Source organism: Heloderma suspectum, chromosome 1 (genome assembly GCF_057233095.1).
Source record: "Heloderma suspectum isolate Gila_16-S chromosome 1, 16-S_ref, whole genome shotgun sequence".
NCBI lineage: Eukaryota > Metazoa > Chordata > Lepidosauria > Squamata > Helodermatidae > Heloderma > Heloderma suspectum.
The window spans coordinates 213,479,186-213,500,469 of record NC_139458.1 but is presented as its reverse complement, the minus strand read 5'-3'; the positions used below and the strand labels follow the sequence as shown (position 1 = coordinate 213,500,469).

The 21,284-nt window shown below is 42.4% G+C and overlaps 1 protein-coding gene across 4 annotated transcripts in view; it reads right to left on the bottom strand.

Annotated features, from left to right (window-relative positions):
* ADAM23 (ADAM metallopeptidase domain 23) overlaps nt 1-21,284 on the bottom strand; it is a 161,057-nt gene that overhangs the window by 34,293 nt on the left and 105,480 nt on the right. For all 4 annotated transcript variants that reach the window (XM_084818623.1, XM_084818610.1, XM_084818618.1 and 1 more), the window contains exons 17-22: nt 14,718-14,804; nt 13,109-13,189; nt 9,188-9,238; nt 8,317-8,380; nt 6,394-6,499; nt 809-928 (exon numbers count right to left, since the gene is read on the bottom strand). In XM_084818623.1, coding sequence (XP_084674749.1) covers nt 809-928; nt 6,394-6,499; nt 8,317-8,380; nt 9,188-9,238; nt 13,109-13,189; nt 14,718-14,804 — 509 coding nt within the window. The remainder of the gene's footprint in view (nt 1-808; nt 929-6,393; nt 6,500-8,316; nt 8,381-9,187; nt 9,239-13,108; nt 13,190-14,717; nt 14,805-21,284) is intronic.

The window sequence follows — 21,284 nt, the reverse complement described above, 5'->3', positions numbered from 1 at the left end:
GGGCGGTGATGGAATTTTGGATTAAATCCAGCCTTTTGACTTGTTCCGTAAATTGCGAAGATAAAGTCTTTATCAGCGTAAATAATTCCCCTATATCTTCTGTTCTCAACACTTTTGACACAGAGGATGTGGGGGGACTAGATGCCAGCAACTTTCTTCTCCTTGGCGCAGACATGTTTCTCTCAAACAGATCTTACAGGTCCTCAGATGTTCTCAAATATTGTTAACGTTTCTTAAATCATCCCTCAGAGGTTGTTGATATTTCTTAAAGCATATATTATTATGGAACACGTCAGCCCTGTTTTCTCCTATAAAATAGGAGTCTCAGTACAGCTTTTTGTGTTGGTAAAGCTCTGGGGAGATAATCCTGGAATCCAGCCCCCCCACTATCTCGTGGGGGTTACTTTTCTCCAAGATGTTGTCCAGTGCTACTGCCTTGCCCCACCTCTTTCAATTCCAGGGGGGAGATGAAAAGGTTTCTCAATCTTTTAAAAAGCTGTTTGAGAAAGCTCCCACGCGGACCCGTGGGAAGCTGGCAGAGCGACATCGGTCCCAGCCGGAAGTCGAAAAAGTTTTATTTCTTGAGAAACACTGATATTAAATATTGGTGTCAAGAAGGCAATCTATTCAGATTCCAATGCTTAAATAATGTTTAGGGTATGTACTACAGAAGTAAAACCACTTATAATTTTTATGTAACAGAACTTTACTTTTTGTTCTTGAGAAGTTACCTTCCAAAATGTACCTTAATTTTTGACTTAAGAGTTCTAAAGAACAATTTATACACATTGCATGGGACACTACATACCTGCAATTCACTACTACACCTTGGTGGAAAAAGGAAGTTGGAGTAATTTCTCCCTGAAGATGACCAATCCGTGGAACTCCATCAAGATTTGCACAAAGCAATAATCCACAGAACACATCACTGTAAAATAAAAACCAAGACATGGTCAAGTAGTAAAACTATTTTCTAAAATGGAAATGGATGGAATTTTGTGGTAAATTATTAAAGGGCCTACATGAGAAAAGAAAACCTGCCTGCACTGTAGTGAATAGCAAAATTCCAAATTATTTTAATAAACCAAGGATTAAAGAATAGAATTCTCAATCTTGTGAGAGACAGTAATTGTTGTTGTTCAGTCGTTCAGTCGTGTCCGACTCTTCGTGACCCCATGGACCATAGCACACCAGGTCTTCCTGTCCTGCGCTCTCTCCCAGAGTGTGCTCAATTTCATATTCATTGCATCGGTGATGCTATCTAGCCATCTCATCCTCTGTCGTCCCCTTCTCCTTTTGCCTTCAGTCTTTCCCAGCATCAGGGTCTTTTCCAGAGAGTTTTCTCTTCGCATTAGGTGGCCAAAATATTTGAGCTTCAGCTTCAGTATCTGTCCTTCCAGTGAGCACTCAGGGTTGATTTCCTTTAGGATGGACTGATTTGACCTCCTTGCAGTCCAGGGGACTCGTAAGAGTCTTCTCCAGCACCACAGTTCGAAAGCATCAATTCTTCCGCGCTCAGCCTTCCTTATAGTCCAGCTCTCACAGTCATACATTACTACTGGGAAAACCATAGCTTTGATAAGACGGACCTTTGTCGGCAAGGTGATGTCTCTGCTTCTTACTATGCTGTCTAGGTTTGCCATAGCTTTCCTCCCAAGGAGCAAGCGTCTTTTAATTTCATGGCTACAGTCACCGTCTGCGGTGATCTTGGAGCCCAAGAAAGTAAAATCAGTCACCGCTTCCATTTCTTCCCCTTCTATATGCCAGGAAGTGATGGGGCCAGATGCCATGATCTTAGTTTTTTTAATGTTGAGTTTCAAACCAGCTTTTGCACTCTCCACTTTCACCCTCAACAAGAGGCTCTTGAGATCCTCTTCGCTTTCTGCCATTAGGGTGGTATCGTCTGCATATCGGAGGTTGTTGATAATTCTCCCGGCAATCTTAATTCCGACCTGTGATTCATCCAACCCGCCGTTTCTCATGATGTACTCTGCATCTAAGTTAAATACGCAGGGTGACAATATGCAGCCTTGTCGTACTCCTTTCCCAATTTTGAACCACTCAGTTGTTCCATGTCTGGTTCTTACTGTTGCTTCTTGACCCTCGTACAGGTTTCTCAGGAGACAGGTAAGGTGGTCTGGTACTCCCATCACTTTAAGAATTTGCCAGAGTTTGTTGTGATCCACACAATCAAAGGCTTTAGCGTAGTCAATGAAGCAGAAATAGATGTTTTTCTGGAATTCTCTTGCTTTCTCCATGATCTAGCGAACGCTGGCGATTTGATCTCTAGTTCCTCTGCCTCTTCAAAACCCAGCTTGTACTTCCGGTAGTTCTCGGTTCGCATACTGCTGAAGCCTAGCTTGTAGGATTTTGAGCATCACCTTGCTGGCATGTGAAATGAGTGCAATTGTGCGGTAGTTTGAACACTCTTTGGCGTTGCCCTTCTTTGGAACTGGAATGTAAACTGACCTTTTCCAGTCTTGTGGCCACTGCTGAGTGTTCCAGATTTGTTGGCATATTGAATGCAGCACTTTAACAGCATCATCTTGTAGGATTTTAAATAGCTCAGCTGGAATACTGTCATCTCCACTAGCTTTGTTGTTACTAATGCTTCCTAAGGCCCACTTGACTTCACTCTCGAGGATGTCCGGCTCAAGTTCAGTGACCGCACTATCATGGCTATCAGGGACATTAAGATCTTTCCTGTATAGTTCTTCTGTGTATTCTTGCCACCTCTTCTTAATCTCATCTGCTTCTGTTAGGTCCCTGCCTTCTTTGTCCTTTATCATGCCCGTCTTTGCACAAAACGTTCCCTTGAGATCTCCAATTTTCTTGAAGAGATCTGTAGTCTTTCCCATTCTATTGTTTTCCACGATTTCTTTGCATTGTTCATTTAAGAAGGCCTTCTTGTCTCTCCTTGCTATTCTCTGGAACTCTGCACTCAGTTGGATATATCTTCCCCTTTCTCCCTTGCTTTTCGCTTCCCTTCTTTCTTCAGCTACTTGTAAAGCCTCATCAGACAGCCACTTGGCTTTCTGGCCGTAGAATCCCTGTCCAAATGTCTGGAGACGGTGAGTGGCTGGATGGGGAGGAATAAGCTGAAGCTCAACCCTGACAAGCCCGAGGTACTTTTGGTGGGAGACAAGAGGAAGCTGGGGGATGTTGACCTGGTGTTGAATGGGGTACAGCTACCCTTGAAAGACCAGGTCCGCAGCCCGGGGGTCATTTTGGACTCCCAGCTGTCCATGGAGGCTCAGGTGTCAGCTGTGAGCCGGACAGCGCTGTATCAACTCCATCTGATACGGCGGCTGCGCCCCTACCTTCCCGACCATCTGCTCCCATCGGTAGTACATGCCCTGGTCTCCTCTCGTTTAGACTACTGTAATGCGCTCTACGTGGGGTTACCCTTGAAGACGGTTTGGAAACTGCAGCTGGTACAGAACGCGGCGGCTCGCCTGATTAAAGGCAGCCGCCGGCGAGATCACATCACTCCAGTGCTGAAGGAGTTGCACTGGTTACCAGTTGTTTTCCGGGCCAAATTCAAGGTGTTGGTTTTGACCTTTAAAACCCTATATGGTTCCAGCCCAGCCTATCTTAAGGAGCGCCTCCAGCAACACCAGACAGGCCGCTTAACAAGATCAGCCTCGGATGGCCTTCTCTCTGTCCCATCAGCCAGGACAGCTAGACTGGTGGGGACGAGGGAGAGGGCCTTCTCTGTGGTGGCCCCCACTCTGTGGAACTCCCTCCCTAGGGAACTCCGTCATGCCCCCTCTTTAATGAGCTTCCGTCATGCATTAAAAACGTGGTTGTTCAGGCAGGCATTTGGGGTGGGTTAGGGTATTTTTTTAAAAAAAATTTATGGTAAAATTTTATTGTTTTAAATTGTTTATGGTGGGTTGTACATCGCCCAGAGTGGCTGGGTGACCAGTCAGATGGGCGATTAATAAATTTAATAAATAAATAAATAAATAAATAAATTCTTGCATTTCTTTTTCTTTGGGATGGATTGAGTTGCTGCCTCCTGAACAGTGTTACGGACCTCCATCCATAGTTCCTCAGGCACTCTGTCTATCAGGACTAATCCCTTAAATCTATTCCTCACCTCCACTGTATATTCATAAGGGATATGATTTAGGTCATACCTGAATGGTTTAGTGGTTTTCCCTACATTCTTCAATTTAAGCTGAAATTTTGCAACAAGAAGCTCATGATCTGAGCCACAGTCAGCTCCAGGTCTTGTTTTTACTGACTGTATAGAGCTTCTCCATCTTTGGCTGCAAAGGACATAATCAATCTGATTTCGATATTGACCATCTGGTGATGTCCATGTGTAGAGTCGTCTCTTGTGCTGTTGGAAAAGAGTGTTTGCTATGATCAGCGTGTTCTCTTGGCAAAGCTCTATTATGCCCTGCTTCATTTTGTACACCAAGGCCATGCTTGCCTGTTATCCCGGTGATTTCTTCACTTCCTACTTTAGCATTCCAGTCCCCTATGATGAAGAGGACATCTTTTTTTGGTGTTAGTTCTAGAAGGTGTTGTAGGTCTTCACAGAACCGATCAACCTCAGCTTCTTCGGCATCAGTGGTTGGGGCATAGACCTGAATTACTGCGATGTTGAATGGTTTGCCTTGGATTCGTACCGAGATCATTCTATCGTTTTTAAGATTGTACCCCAGTACTGCTTTTCCCACCCTTTTGTTGACTAGGAGTGATACTCCATTTCTTCTAAGGGATTCTTGCCCACAGTAGTAGATATGATGGTCACCTGAATTATATTCGCCCATGCCTGTCCATTTTAGTTCGCTGATTCCCAAGCTGTCGATGTTCAATCTTACCATGTCATGTTTGACCACCTCTAGCTTACCTTGATTCATTGATCTGACATTCCAGGTTCCTAAACAATATTGTTCTTTACAGTATCGGATTTTCTTCTCACCACCAGACACATCCACAGCTGAGTGTCCTTTCGGCTTTGGCCCAGCCGCTTCACTCTTTCTGGCGCTACTTGGAAATGCCCTCTGCTCTTCCCCAGTAGTATATTGGACACCTTCCGACCTGAGGGGCTCATCTTCCGGCGTCATATCTTTTAGCCTTGTGATACGTTCCATGGGGTTTTCTTGGCAAGAATACTGGAGTGGGTTGCCATTTCCTTCTCCAGTGGACCACATTTTGTCAGAACTCTCTGCCATGACCTGTCCATCTTGGGTGGCCCTGCATGGCATAGCTTATGGCTTCACTGAGTTACGCAAGCCCCTTCGCCACAACAAGGCAGTGATCCATGAAGGGGAGAGACAGTAATACTACAGGCTAAATTCCAGAATATTAATCTATTCAGATTTGAACCCTTCCAAGAATTTTTAGGGCTTATACTAGAGTGATCAAAGTATAGTAGAGATATCAAGCACTACAGATTAACACATCAAAGTGTTTCTAGGCAGTGGGAGTAACTATGCAAAAATGGTGTGGGCTCTGTATCAGATGGGGAAACATACTATGCCATTCAAGGCCGTGCTGCTGGCAGCAGATAAAAAGCTTGGATCCAAAAGGTGCCTTGCATGAGTGGAAAGATAATTCTGCTTGCATAGAGTCCCTCCCCACATCTCCATCAATCCTGCTCTCCAGCTCCAGCCCCCCACATGCCATTCGATGGTCCTGCAAACCTCAGGAGCAGCTGCGGGCCAGCAAAGGTGGCTGCAGTGATGAAGGGGTGGGAAAAGCTCTGCTAATATTCTTTGAAGCCAAGCAAATGGGTTTATGAGCCATTACGTTGATGCTCCCAAATATGCAGAAAAGTCAAGAAGATTAACACCTTTTGCACCACATTCTAATTTACACTAAAGTGAAGACTGGTGTGCAGAATGGTCACAATGTAAAAGTTATTACAGAACTATCACAAGGTCCAAACTAGAGATGAATAGTGTGAATCTGGTTTGTTTTTTTATGGAACTGGAGATAAATGGCAGGTTGATGACCCCAGTCCACATCAGGACCTTGGTCTGGACCAGGCCCTCCACACCTGCTTTAGCATTGGAAAGAAACTTCCCATTGGCTCCTCATACCTACTATTCACTAAAAGAAAAAAAAAATCCACACAATTACTAATTGTGTGAATGGTGTCATATTTTGTTTGGCCTTAAATACCTAGTGCTCTGATGCCCACTATGTATTCATAAAGCATTCAGATAAAAAGGAGGATTATACAGAAATATACTGCCCATCTCCAATTCCCAGGAGAAATGCAAGGGATAAGTACAGGTAGTGGCATAATACATTTCCGATTCCTGAATGGACATATAAACTGGGCAGGTTTTAGATTCCCTGTAAAATGTACAATAAGAGTACTGAGAATTCCTAACTATAACACATATATTCATTCTAAAAGGGTAAACTTACTGTTTGTTGCATGGAATCCATTTATCTCCATCCTTTCCACAGTTTCCCTTTTTTGTACCTTCTGTGTTAAGCTTCTCATAACAGTGTTTATGAGATCCTGAAGCCTCTATTGAAGAAAATGTGAATGCAATTTCTATTAACAGATGCAGGCAAGCAGAATCTTCCCTCATTCAAATGTATCCAAAATAATAATGATGAATAAAAATTGTTGAGGGTACCATGCATTATCTTTTTAAAGTGAATGCCCTAAATGCTTTGCATGGGTATTAAAAACATAGTGTCTGTGTCAGAGAAACATGGTTTACAAACCACATGCATGACAAAAATACACGCACCAAGAACCTGGGAATGGTTATAACTTTTCACCTTATGTACTCATGGTGGAAATCATGAATTTGTACCACATAATGTATCACCTAATATAGTGCATAATGAGTAAGAAGAAAGAAAATGGAAAAAGAATGCAAGAAGGTCTTGGTCTCTTCACATCAGTAACTCTGGAAGACATTGCTTGTCCTGACTCAGGCACAAGCAATCCTGGTAGTCATATCTCAGCAACAAAAGGTTGTAGTTAATTCTGTTCTAAGTCATCCCCTCAAACACATTTGAATTATGAAGTTGTATATTGCAGACTTTTTCCAACTTACTTGGAAGACTTGAAAGGTTTCCTGGGTTTACTTCAGAGCTGTTGGATAAGTCTTAGTACTCTAGTTGCCCAGAGAACATTAGGATGATGCCATTAAAAAAAAAAAAGGAAGATTCTACCTACCTACATTTACAAGAAGTGTGCTAATGGCCTTTTCTGTACAGGAAAACTTATGGAATATAAAACCATTTGCAGCTCTTAAGTAATGTTAATTCCACTGAATACATGGCGTTAAATACATGGCTGCTTTTAAGACTTTCCAAGAGTCTATGTGTGTGTATGACAGAGAAAGAGAGGGAGAGAGACAGACAGACAGACATTCTCCTGTAGAATAACATCATATTGTGGAACGCATCAAGACAACAGGAGGGGGTAAAGATGCACCTAATTATTGTGAGCTGAAAGCTGTATTAGGAATTGGAGGGGCTCTAATGTCCAGACTAGGCATCCAGGGTGTGATTGGCCCTTGCATGCTTGTTTTTTGGCATGGTGAGAGAGGGATTTAATTCTTTGACCCTGCCATGATCCTTATCCAGATCAGACATCAGGCAATGGAGACGAAGGATTAAATGCCTCCCTCCCCACACCATGGTCCTGATTCAGATTGCCCCCTCCCCCTGTGACTGTTGTTTAGGAAAGACAGACAAAGCACACAAGGGCCAATCTTGTGCTTAACATCACCTCTAGTTTGGCCTTAAATGGGTTGAAAATTTGGCATAGTACCCTTATTCCAATATAATGACGTCAGTACTCCTAAATAATGGATAGGAAGCTAGAAAGAACTAATAACCCACTGTAACTGCCCTTACCAGCATATTCTTTAATAGGATTAAGCTGGAATCAGTGCATATTACAACAGCATCACATCCTTAATATCTAAACATTAAGTACTCTTTAGCAGGGTTGTTGTTTGAGCAGGAACTAATGGAATGCTAAGTCAGTGAATCTGGAACATAGTAACATTTGTGGACATCTTGTTTGAATGTAAATCCAATTACAATATGTAAATTTAAATGCTTTTTTTGTTGTAGCTTTGACTTTAAATATCAATCATATTTTTGGGAAAGTCTGGCGTAAGATTATACCTGCCTCCATCCAAATACTGGATCTGCCATGTTTCTGTGGCCAAATGCCAAATAAAAACTTTAAAGAAACCACAACAATGATTTCCCTTAACATTTCTGTGCAGTAAATTTTTTAATTGAAACCCTATACTGAAAAGCTGGAATTACAAAGAAAGAAATACATACGAATAAAGCATACTTAAATCAACCTACTAGTTCCCCAGATGTATTTGCATTGATTATCTCTTGTTTTGCACTCTCCATTGTAGCAACGTCCCTAAATAAAAGCAAACTGTAAATAGAATTGTATATTTTGCCTTTCTCCCTAAAAAGTCAGACATTGACAAAAAAAGCCAGAGACTGAAAGAAATGGCCAATTTTACTAGCAAAAAGACGCACGCTTTCTTTGTCAACATTGCTTTGACCCCAAAGGGGATGGGGACCTCAGAGCAGTTTTCCTGGGTCAATCTCCTTAGGGAAGAGAGTCCTGTAATTAATATTGTTTTGAACTCTGTTCAGTGAGATTGGAAGCTCAAGAGAGCTTTGCCTTCAGAGATGAGCACACTAGAAACAGAAAGACCTAGTTTATTTCACATTTACAGGTTAAGATGGAATTCAGTGAAAACTGTTGTTGGCAGAGTCAGTGCAGAGCAGACTCTAATATCTAGCAAGCTTAGAGGCTTGCCATGCTGCTATTTCCCAACCCTCTATATACAGGTGCTAGGTTATGAAGAGGAATTTGAAAGCAAACAGAGAGATGGGTCTTTTAGGAGAGTTCCAGGCATTAAGGAACCAAGAAAACACTGAATGAAGATTAGAATCTGATCCTAGTAAATGCTAAGAACAAATGATATATGTAGTGAGTATTATCTACAATAATACACTCCAGTGAGTATTATCCACAAGGACAATTGTGAAGAAAATTAAAAGGATGAATTAGTTAGGGACATTAAATTTACATGTACTTGGTCTAGTATTTATTTAAAGGATTTGTATCCTGCATTCTCTTCAAAAACGACTCAGAGTGGCTAACAGCCTAACAACAATAAATATTCTATAAGAAATGTTTTAAAGAGTTACATACCTGATTTGAATCACAAGCAAATCCATCTTGCTTATGAAGATTTGGTGGGCACTGAAAGACAAGAGTGTTCCTTTAATTACAAAGCTTTGAACTGTGGGACAACATATGCGGCAAAGATAGACAAAAGAACACCAAGAGAGAGTAATGAGGCAAAAATGTTATGATCTTCTAGCTCCATTTCAGTTGGGCTTCAAGCTATGAACAAAGTTCTGCTCACAGAAATTTACATTCCAAACCATATTCTAGATCAGAACTAGCAATAGGTAGCACTATTTTGCTTACATCAAGTACACAGTCCATTGTGCGTTCAGCTCCATGACTTATTTAAAGGTAGAGGAGCAAGCTGGGTTAATTATGATAAGCATAGCACAATTAGTTCAACTTAATTCTCTACCATTATAGTTTTCTTGTTCAGTAAGAGCTCATTTGCACTGTACCCTTACAGTAAACTTACCTCAATTTAACGTGAGTCCAACTCTTCCAATCTCTAGGATTTGTAGAGTTAGCCAGGGAGCTAGCCAGCCCCTTAATTATTATATTTTAAGCAATATTAGATTGAAGAAAATTGAAATTATACTATTTCAATTCTCAGTGCAAACCCCCAGATGTCTTACTAACCCCATGACATTGCCATTACAAATGTTGCATGAGGGCAGAAACAGCTGTGTTGTACCTTCAGTTGCCTGATTTGCTTGTTGGTTGCAAATCTACATTATTTATTACTGCATGGGATTGCAAGTGGAAAATTGCACACAAGAAGCCTCACCTGTATATCATGGTTGCCCGTTGCCAAACCAAGGGCAAAATCTAACGGGGTGCTTCTGCCCCCACCGAGTGTCTTCTGCCCTGCTGATTGTGTTGCTCAAGGGCCCCAACCCCTTGCGCAACTGTGTTTTAGCACTTTCAGGACAACCTGAAATAGTGGAAGCGCTCATTTCTGGAAGGAGGCAGGTTGGTGGAGCTTGCATAACGTAACTCCGTCGCCCTGCCTCCTTCCAGAAATGAGTGTTTATGCTCATTTCGGGGCTTCCCCTAGGAAGCACTAAATCTCCTTGTGTAAGCAGTGGGTCCTTACACAACGCAGTTGGTGGGACCCACCACTTGCACAACAGAATTGATGGGGTGGAAAAGAATAGGTGGGGGCATAAGCAGATCCCACTTGGATACTGCTCCATAAGTTAACATACATGCACAAAGGGAAAAGGAAAATAAGCAGTAGACAGGAAAGAATGGGAATGTTCTAATTCTCCATAAGCATTGTGAACCCAAACTGTACAAAATATAAACCAGTGCTGGAGTCTTATACCCACTTACCTGGGAGTATGCCCCATTCCACGCATTGGGACTTACTTCTCAGTAGACATGTATCAGATCACACTGCATGTTATTTGCAGTGAGGACAAATTAGAGCTGGCAGATATCTCTAGCCTAAAATCCTATCTGGTGAATAGACACTGATTGCCAATTAGCAGCCCAAACACAAACTACCAAGCTCAAATGTAATATCTACGAAGTCTGTGTCACAGAAGTATGACTTGAGGATGATATCAATATTTGTATGTGCCTAAACATAATTTTCTTGGACCTAGTATAAACTTTTAACACAGGCTTCTTCTCATATGCACACCACTATCCCATCCCATGACTTTCATGAGCCATGAAAGAATTGTTTCTTTTTTAATTCTGAAATTATATTTTCTACATTTCTGAAACTATATCATGGCCCACACTTAGCTTTTCTACCACACCCCCAAACACCCCTTCTTTTACTATTTTTGTTTAATAAGACACCCAGTCTGAAGAAGAGTCCTAGCTTGCTGACTATTTTGCAACCTTTTGGTCGGTCCTAATAAAAGTATTATCCTGTTCATGGGTTGTATCCAATGGTGTCATTCTGCTAGCACAAAACTTCTACCAGTTGTAGAAACTGTTTTCATCCTTGCAAAAGTGTCAAATCAAATACTTTGATTCCACTTGTGCAAACTGTTTCACAAGCTGTTCCAAAACTCATTACGACAACACCAACTGTTGTAATTTTTCCATTAGCATAATGTTGGATATATCCTAAGGTTTTGATTTTTAGATTCTAGTGGACCAATGCAGCTGCAAACATGGACTTCAAAGTTTTCTGGCCTTTTCATTGCAAAATAATGATTCTCTCCCAAAGTCAATTTCTCTTGCAAGTTCACACACAATAGACAAAATAGGTAAGTGGCTTAAAATTTCTTGCACCATAGTAGAACACTTGCAGTTTTTGACAAGTGCTAACTTTCTGAAGCTTTTCAGCTTCTGCCAAAAGTCAATGGCAATGTGCAAAAATTCAGAGGGTTATCCACACTTCACTGAAAATTAGTTGCAGTTGTTTTTTGTAAGTCTCGTTTAATAAGATAAGTGGGAATAGTTCAGAGACTTTTTCAAAATAGACTTGAAGTTTATCTTTAGGTGCAACATTTCACAAGGAAAAGTCTCAGAAAGATCTGTAGGAAGCTTGAGAAGTAGATATTTAGATGCTTCTTCCAGTTCTTCAGGCACTACTGTCACATATTTTAGGACTGAAAAGAATTTAAAACAAATGTTATTGCTTGCTTTGAATCTGTGCTCTAATTCACAAATAACATTGTCCAAAGCTGCACAGAGAACATTCCTTCTGAATAATGATTCTGACTTATTTTTAGAGATGATAGAACATGATTCTTGTGAACTAGTCATTTACTCCCATATATTTTGGGCAAGAAAATTCTACCAGAATAATTTTCTGCCACTATCACTGGGATCTACATCCCTGATTATTATGGTGCTTTGTTCCTCCCATCAGCTGTCTCTCCATCCTGCTGATGCACAAAATGAGCTTTGAAGCTGGTTGTTCTTGAAATAACATGTTACACAAGAAAGCACAAATTGATCAGTCTCTCAAAATACAAGTCCAAGTTTAACTGCACAAGCTCACTCTCTCTGTTCTGGAGATGATAGGCTTGGGCCAGCTGAGCAGAATGTTGCTTGCTCTAACACTCCTTTTGATTGGCTCCAGCAAATCTCACAGGAGCTGGACAATAGATGTAATGATACAGGAGAATGCATTCCCATAAATATCTTCAAGCATGATCTATAGTTTAGCCTCAGCTCAATGGAGATGTAGCCTGGGTGTGCTGGATCTCCAGACACCAGTAAAGTGTACCCTTTCTCTCCCATCACCCATGCTTGGGCCCTGATGCAAAGGGAAGGGATAACCTTCCTAGATTATTTTCATAGCCTGTTGGTTGATGGTGAACAACCTTGTTTTCTTAATAACCATTAGTTGGTATTTAACTATCATCATCTTCATCATCATCATCATCGAAAGTAACTGAGGTCCCACATACTTAGAGGGTGAGGACTGAAAGGAAATGGTTAATGTAATTTGGATTTGGAAAGAGAGAAACAACAGTTTGAGGGAGCCAAACTAGCCAGATCATGAAATCCATGATCAGACTACCTGAAGTATTTTTTTTTGCTCCTCCTGCTCACAGCCATTGCTCTGCCTGATTTTCAGCTATCCCCCTTTCCTTCTCTGATCCCTGCATCTCAGCCTACCCTATTCTGGTGGGTCCCCCAAACCTTAGAGGTTTTTCAGAGGGCGGGGGTGTTTGTGAGAGTAGGAATTGGAATGTCACCTTCCACCAGCTCCCTTCTATTGGCACTTCTCTGGATCTAAGCCATCATATGGAGCATCCCAGATGCACAGACATTTCAGAAAGCGCATTCATAAGCACCATACAGGCTACGTTTTAGACATAAACAGTAAAAAACAGAATATTAGTCCCTACTTCTCCCTCAAAACCACCTTTTGTCTCTAGTTGACAGACACTAAGTGTTGTCCCAGAAAATGAAAAGATATTCATTGTTTACAAAGAAATATGAATTATATTACAAGAGTTCAATTACCTGGCCAGAGTCCCCAGTACAGATCTCTGTAATATCACACTCATTCACTGCATATCGACATTCAAAGCCTCGTGGAAAAAACTGGAAATCAAAAGATTTTTAGTTACAAATCAAGACACTTAAATACAAACAACTCCAAACATTCAGGTCTTCTTTTTAAAACATTAGTCCTTTATTAGTGGAAAAAGTGATTAGATATAGGAATGTATCTTTTACCCTAGCTGGTAGCAGGGTATGTGATTTTTGACTGAGCAAGTGTCAAGAAAAATGTTATGCAGCTCCCTATCTCCCCACCACTCTTCTGTTCCCAAGGGCAGCCTCCAAGGTTGTTTTTCAGTGTAAAAGAGTCAGGGGAAAGAAACACACAATTGCATATAATGTATCATTTGGCTGTTGAGTTTCCATTTTAATGCTTGCATCAGGGATTCGACAATAAACTACCCAACTGAGCTTATCATCCATAAGTATTCTATACCCACCTGAGTTTATAATCCATAGGCTTTCTATACCTCTTCATAATACAAAATCTTTATTTAAAGGGTAGTGGAGAATGGTCTCATTAAGCAGAGATATTTAGCATTAAGCTGCATCTTCTCATACTACTGACTCCTGTACATTTGAACAAACCAAAGCACCTTCCCTCAAATGTTTAAAACAAAAACAAACCATAGTGTTTTTAGATTTTCAAGAAAATACCAAAACAAAAATGACATCGTGCAAGATTTGTTTTTCTTTAAGCAAACCTAGATAGCATAGTAAGAAGCAGAGACATCACCTTGCCGACAAAGGTCCCTATAATCAAAGCTATGTTTTCCCAGTAGTAATGTATGGCTGTGAGAGCTGGACTATAAGGAAGGCTGAGTGCTGAAGAATTGATGCTTTCGAACTGTGGTGCTGGAGAAGACTCTTACGAGTCCCATGGACTGCAAGGAGGTCAGATCAGTCCATCCTAAAGGAAATCAACCCTGACTGCTCATTGGAAGGACAGATACTGAAGCTGAAGCTCAAATATTTTGGCCACCTAATGTGAAGAGAAAACTCTCTGGAAAAGACCCTGATGCTGGAAAAGACTGAAGGCAAAAGGAGAAGGGGACAGCAGAGGATGAGATGGCTAGATAGCATCACTGATGCAATGAATATGGACTTGAGCAAACTCCAGGAGAGAGCACAAGACAGGAAGGCCTGGTGTGCTATGGTCCATGGGGTCATGAAGAGTCAGACACGACTGAACGACTGAACAACAACAAATAGCCAAAAACAAGGAGGGAGAATAAGGACATCTGTATCATTTATTACTCCATCATAGCATATAGTTTTATAAATGTAGAGGTGCCAACCCAGAGAGCTCAGAAACAGCCCTGTATATATCATTCATCAGATGCCACACTGTAATTGCTGCCCATATGCAGTAATTAGTTCAGTGTAAAATGTTAACCTTATCTTCGTATCACCCATTAAACCACATTAAAAGCCTCTTAAGTTAGTGCCACTTATTCTGCGTCAGCCATTAGCAGTACCTAACTGAAAAATTAATGATGCAATTATTGAAAAGAAGGAAGTTTTGCAGTTTAGACCATAATTCTAAAAGATAAAAACTAAAAATACTCACAAGACACGTTTCATTACAACATGGGCCATCACTACAATGAGCTCCATTAGAAAGTGAGCATTTCTTACAGCACTCTGCATGGCAATCCTAAAAAAGAATACATTGTGATCTATTAATACTGAAAGTAAAAATGCAGTAACTTGCAGAATCACACAAAACATTCAACATGTATTGACTAAAAAATATAAATGTGTGGTATCAACATCATCAGGTTATTTGCATGCCACTTTTCCATGCTAAAACTATGTTCAAAGTGGCTTACAGGAACATCAGAAAAAATTATAAAATAAAATACAGCAACATTTCTTGATAATTCATTAAAAAGTACAAGTCATAACAAAATTTAAACAGTCATATAAATAAGCTAAACATCTCCCAGTGAATATGGGTTAAGATAAAATAATCCAACAATAATTCATCCTAAAACCTAACAAAAAAGAGAAATGCAAAAAAAATATTTAAATAGCAGGAAAAGTATAACTTTGTGGTGGGGTAACATTTAGCTTTAGATGAGACGTATTACTTCTAAAAAGGCCGGTTGCTTACCTGTAACTGTAGTTCTTCGAGTGGTCATCTGTGCATTCACACGTATAGGCTCTGCACCTGCGTGAGCCTCCATTCCATTCAGAAAACTTCTATAGCTGAGGAATCTTGTGGCAAGAACCCTCCCCTGCCGTCCCACTGCGTATGTTGAGTGGGTTCCTACCTATCTTCTCAGTTCCTTAAGTCTGCAAAAAATCACTCTTGGATTTGAGGGTCCTTCGGTATCAACATCAAAAAGTATATCGACACCAAGGAGGGGACGGTGGGTGGATTGTTTGAATGCACAGATGGCTACTCGAAGAACTACAGTTACAGGTAAGCAACCTGCCTTTCTTCATCGTGGTTTCTGTGCATCACACATATGGGCGATTGACAAGCCAACTTACTGGAGGAGGGTAGGTGTCCTACTGCAACACAGACAAAAGCACCACTCTCCCAAATGTGCAATCGGATCTTGCACTCATGTCCAATTTATAGTGCTTCACAAATGTCGACGTGGTAGACCACATTGCAGCCTTGTATAGGTCCTTTAAAGCCACCCCTCTCCCAAAGGCAGTCAATGTTGCAACAGCCCTGGTCGAGTGTGCTTGGATTCGATGAGGAGGTGCTTGGCCAACAAGCTGGTAAGTCAGTCTGATGTTCTGAACTATCCAAGCAGCCAATATCTGGGTCGATACAAGCAATCCCTTGTTAGGACCAGCGTAGCATACAAATAATTTTTTCGATTTCTGAAACGATTCAGTCCTCGCTTTGTAAAACACCAGCGCCCTTCAGACACTGAGGTTGCGCAAACATGTCTCCAGGTCCGAAGATGGTGATGGAAAAAAGGCAGGGAGCACAATAGGCTCACTGATACGAAATTCTGAAACCACTTTAGGAAGAAATGTGAAATTGGGACGAAGAACAACCTTCTCTTTGTGAAAAACTGTAAATGGGGCTTCGATATGGAGAGCGCAGAGTTCACATGCTCTCTTAGATGATGTGATCTCTACCAGAACGCCACCTTCCAGGAGAGTAAATGCATATCGATCTTAGCCATAGGTTGAAAAGGTTTTGTCATCAAACCTTAGAGTACCAACGAAAGATTCCACTGTGGAGCCAGATCCTTCACTGGAGGAATCAAATTCCGTAACCCATATAGAAATTGTTTAGTGAGGAGGTGAATGAAGACTATATATCCTTGTATCTGTCCTCTCATAACTGAGATAGCTGCAGTGTAAACTCTAACAGAAGAGAACTTAAGACCTTTCCCAAACAAATGATGAAGGAAAGAGAGAATATCTGAAATTGAACTTGAGGAAGGACAAAATCCTTCCGAAACTGTAAAACTCTCAAACATCATCCATTTACTCCAGTACAACTGTCGAGTAGCTGGTTTGCTTGCAGCATCCAGTACCTGTTGCACCTGTGGCAACATGGAACTTTGAGTCCCTTCTATCGAATTCTTCATGAAGTCAGCTTCAGGGTGTGCAGGTCCAGATGTCGGATCCGTCCTTGGTCCTGAGAGATTAGGTCCTGTTGGAGTGGGAGATGAAGAAAATTCCCTCCTGCCATATTGGACAGGATTGTGAACCAAAGTTGCCTTAGCCACCAGGGTGTGATCAATATAAAGTTGGTCTTTTCCGCCTTGATCTTCGCTATCACCTTTGGTATCAGAGGAAAAGGGGGGGAAAGATAGAACAGTGCCCTGTTCCACTGTAGGAGAAAAGCGTCTCCTAATGACAAATGACCTACTCCTGCTCTTGAGCAGAACATCTTGCAGACCACATTCAATGAGTTTGCAAGCAGATCCACCGACGGCTGACCACTCCATCAGAATAGGCAACGCAGGATGCAGGGAGGGAGTTCCCATTCGTGAGATGCACGGTAAGTCCAACTGAGGGAATCTACCAAAGTGTTGTCCACTCTGGCAATATGAATCATAGTCAGGCGGATGTCTCTCTGGACAATCCAATAGTAAATCTTGAGAGTGAGGCCCACCAGTTTAGATGGATGAGTACCTCCCTGCTTGTGTAGGCGCCAAAGAACAGAGGTGTTGTCCGTCAGGATTTGAACGTGTCTGCCCCATAAGTAGGTCACGAAAGCCCTTAAGGCTTTCCACAGTGCCAGCAACTCTAGGAAATTGATGTGAGCCTGTGTTTCTGCTCTGGATCATTGGCCTTGAATCTGCAACTGTCCACAATGGGCTCCCCAGCTGAGAGGTGTCTTTGGTGAGCACTTGAGATGGAGACAGCTGAACAAACAGGATACCTTGACTAAGACTGTTTGGATCTATCCACCAATGGAGAGAGGACGCAACACGGTCTGGTATCCAGAATCGGGTTCAATAAGCATCAGTGTTGTTGTGAAAAACTCGGATAAACCAGTTCTGTAATGGTCTCATCCTCAGGCGTGCCCACTCCACCACTGACACAGTTGCAGCCATGTGCCCTAAAAGACACTGAATGGTGTGAACCAACACCTGTCGCTGTTGGTAAAAAGCGCTCACCAAGGTAATTAACTGGTCCAAGCACTTTCAGGGGAGATATGCACAACCTGTCTGAGTCCAATACCACCCCAATGAAAGAAATAACTTGAGTGCGGGATAAAGTCAACTTCTCCTCATTGAGACAGAGGCCCAGCACAGCGAGAAGATTCAAAACAACTACAATGGCACAATCCAGAAACTGCTTTGAAGGATGTATGAGGGCCAGTCATCCAAATATGGGTAGATCTTGATGCCCTTGACACAGAGGTACGCACATACTACCAACATGCATTTTGTAAACACCCTTGGAGCTGTCACTAGTCCGAAGGGTGGCACATGAAACTGAAACATGTTGGGTCCAATCGCAAAACACAGGTATCTTTGATACACTTCCTCTATGCTGATGTGGAAATAAGCATCCTTCAGCTCCACCGCAGCAAACCAGATGCCATTCTGAAGAAGGGGGAGGATTGTTGCCAGAGTAGTCATTCTGAATCTCTTGGGTGTGATAAATTCATTCAAGGGTCTTAGATCTAAAATTGGACGCAGTCCTCCATCGCTTTTGGGAACTGTAAAATACTGGGAGAAGAAACTCCTGCCTGTCTGAGTGGGGGAGACATGCCTGATGGCACCCTTCCGAAGAAGCGACTTTGTCTCGAGATGTAACAGTTCCGATGGTGAGGTTATTCAGATAATTCCCACAGGAGGGGGATGTCAAATCTGATCTTGTACCCTCGGTAAGCAGTCGCCAGCACCCAAGCATTTTATGTTATTGCATGCCATGCTTGCAGAAATAGAGAGAGAGACAGTTCCCAATCATTAGAGTAGGCAGAGGTGGAGAGACACTCGGAGGCTCCCAAAGGCACCATTTGGAAGAAGTGTCAGCCTTTACTCAGGATTGACAAAACTTAGCGGAAGAGTACTGTTTCCTCTGCTGCTGCTGCTGTTGTGGCTGGTACCAAGAGGTACGATCTGCAGACTGCCTCTGAAAGTATGGCTGGTGCTGAAACCAACGCCTCGGTTTATAAGACTATCGTTGTTGTGGCTGTCCTATGCTCATTTTCTTTGCCGCTGATCTTGCTTTTTGAACAGAATCCATCTGGTCATCTGTTTTAGAATTAAATAAGCCCTCTCCATCAAAGGGTAAATCTTCGATTCTAGACCACACCTCCGGTGTTAGTCCAGCCAAACGAAGCCATGCATGGCATCGTAAAGCCACAGAGCCTACCATGGATTTCGCATTACAGTCGGCCTGATGACGTGCAGTATTAATTTGTTGACAGGAAAGTCTAACTGCTTCCACCTGAAACATTCTGGCCAGCTCTCTCTGGTCATCCAGGAGGTAAGTACACAAAGAATCCATCTTTTCCCACAAAAATAAGTGATATCGCGACATCATGGCCCAATAGTTCACAACACGAAGCCCCAAAGCCGCAGATGAATAAAGTCTCCCTCCCATTAGATCAAGTCTGTGTCTTTCCTTGTCAATTGGAGATGCATGCGATTTCTGTGACCGACCTTGAGCCGATTCGACTATTGAATGTGAATGAGGGTGAGAGAAAAGAAAAGCAGTGTCTTTTTCTTGAACCTTATACATCGATTCCAGATGCTTCAAGGTAGGAGCCATCGAAGATGGAGTATTCCAAATTTGTTTCACAGTCTGGAGAAGAGTGGGAAGAAAGGGAATAGCCACTGGTACCAATGTCTCTCTCTGTATGACATCAAATACCAGGTCTTATATATGTTCTGTGGGTTGCTGCACATTGATTCCTAGAAAATGTATCATTTGCAGCACCTGCTCCAAGAAATGACCCATATCCTCTGAAGGGGATGCTGTTTCGCATACCCACAACCTCATCTGGAGTTGAAATAGACGGAGGTACAGAGGAATAGGATGAGGAATCTGATTGATAATCCTCTGCAGAATCCTGGGAGCTCTTTGGGCTATTGCTCTTTTAGTTGTTTACCTCGCTGTTGTGCATGAGGAGATGGCAATGGGCAATCAGGAGGAACCTGGTCAACATAGCCTTGTGGCTTATTTAAAGAAGACGAGTGCAGAGGGACCGGAGGCGGTGGCAGAAACACATCGTGGTCTGGCAGGAGTCAATCCCACTCTCAATGTTGATCTGAATACTCTTCATGGTATCTTAATGGCGATCGGTATCAAGAGACAGAGTCCCTGATGAACGGCAGATGATTGAGACCTTCCATACCGAGGCAACTGTGACTGTCTATCCAGTATGTTTGCAGATGGAGAATGTGAGTGACGATCCTGAGGGGTGGAATCAGCTCGATGTTGAACAGGAGAAAGTCAGGTTGCTTACCTGTAACTGGAGTTCTTTGAGTGGTCATCTGTGCATTCACACATATGGATTCTGCGCCTGCGCTGAGCCTCAATTTGGGAAACTTCTATAGCTGAGGAATTTTGGCGGGAACCCCTCCCCCACCATCCCACTGCGCATATTCCAGCGAGTTCCAGCACAATCCCTCAGTTCCAAGGAGACCACCAATTGTGGCCCCCTAACACCAAGGAACTCCAGTACCAAAACCAAAATGATCTTGACACCGAAGCAGGGATGGTGAGTAGGTTGTGTGGATGCACAGATGACCACTCGAAGAACTCCAGTTACAGGTAAGCAACTTGACTTTCTTCTTCATGGTCTCTGTGGATCACACAAATGGGAGAATAACAAGCTTACATACCCAGAGGTGGGTCAGTGTCCTCATCAAAGAACCTCTGACAACACCATCTGGCCAAAGGAGCAGTCCTTCCAGGCCTGAACGTAGAGACGGTAATGCTTGACAATTGTGGAAGGGATGGACCAGGTTGCAGTCTGACAAACATCCGGTATCGACACCCCTCTCTGAAAGGCCACAGATGTTGCTATTGCTCTGGTTGAGTGGGCTCTCACTAGACCAGATAACTCCACAACTGTAGTTCATAAGAGAGCTTAATAGCTTGAACTACCCAAGATGCTAAACACTGGAATGAGACTGGGAGACCCTTCTTAGATCCCCCATGACAGACGAACAAGTGGTGGGACTGATGGAACAATTCCGTCCTCGCTTTGTAGAATGCCAGAGCTCTGCAAACATCCAAGGTGTGCAGCGTCTTCTCGATTGCCATTGCGGGTGAGGCGACAAAGGCAGGAAGAACAATATCCTGAGCCAAGTGAAAACCTGAAACCACTTTAGGTAGGAAAGCAGTATCAGGACGAAGTACAATTTTGTCTCTATGAAATCGTAGGTAACAATTGTCCACTCGAAAGACACATAGCTCTCCAGAGCACCATGCTGATGTGATGGCTACTAAGAACACCACCTTTAGCAAGAGAAGATTCAAATCCGAGGTAGCGAGTGGCTCAGATGGTTTTCTGGTAAGTGCATGCAGCACTACAGACACGCTCCATGTCAGGACCAGAGGTTTAACAGGAGGAACAAGATTTCTTACTCCCCTCAGAAAATGATGGATCAAAGGATGCAAGGAAACCGAGGAAACATTGTAAACAAGCTGGGAAGCCGAAATGTCTGCAACATAAACCCTCAAAGAAAAACTT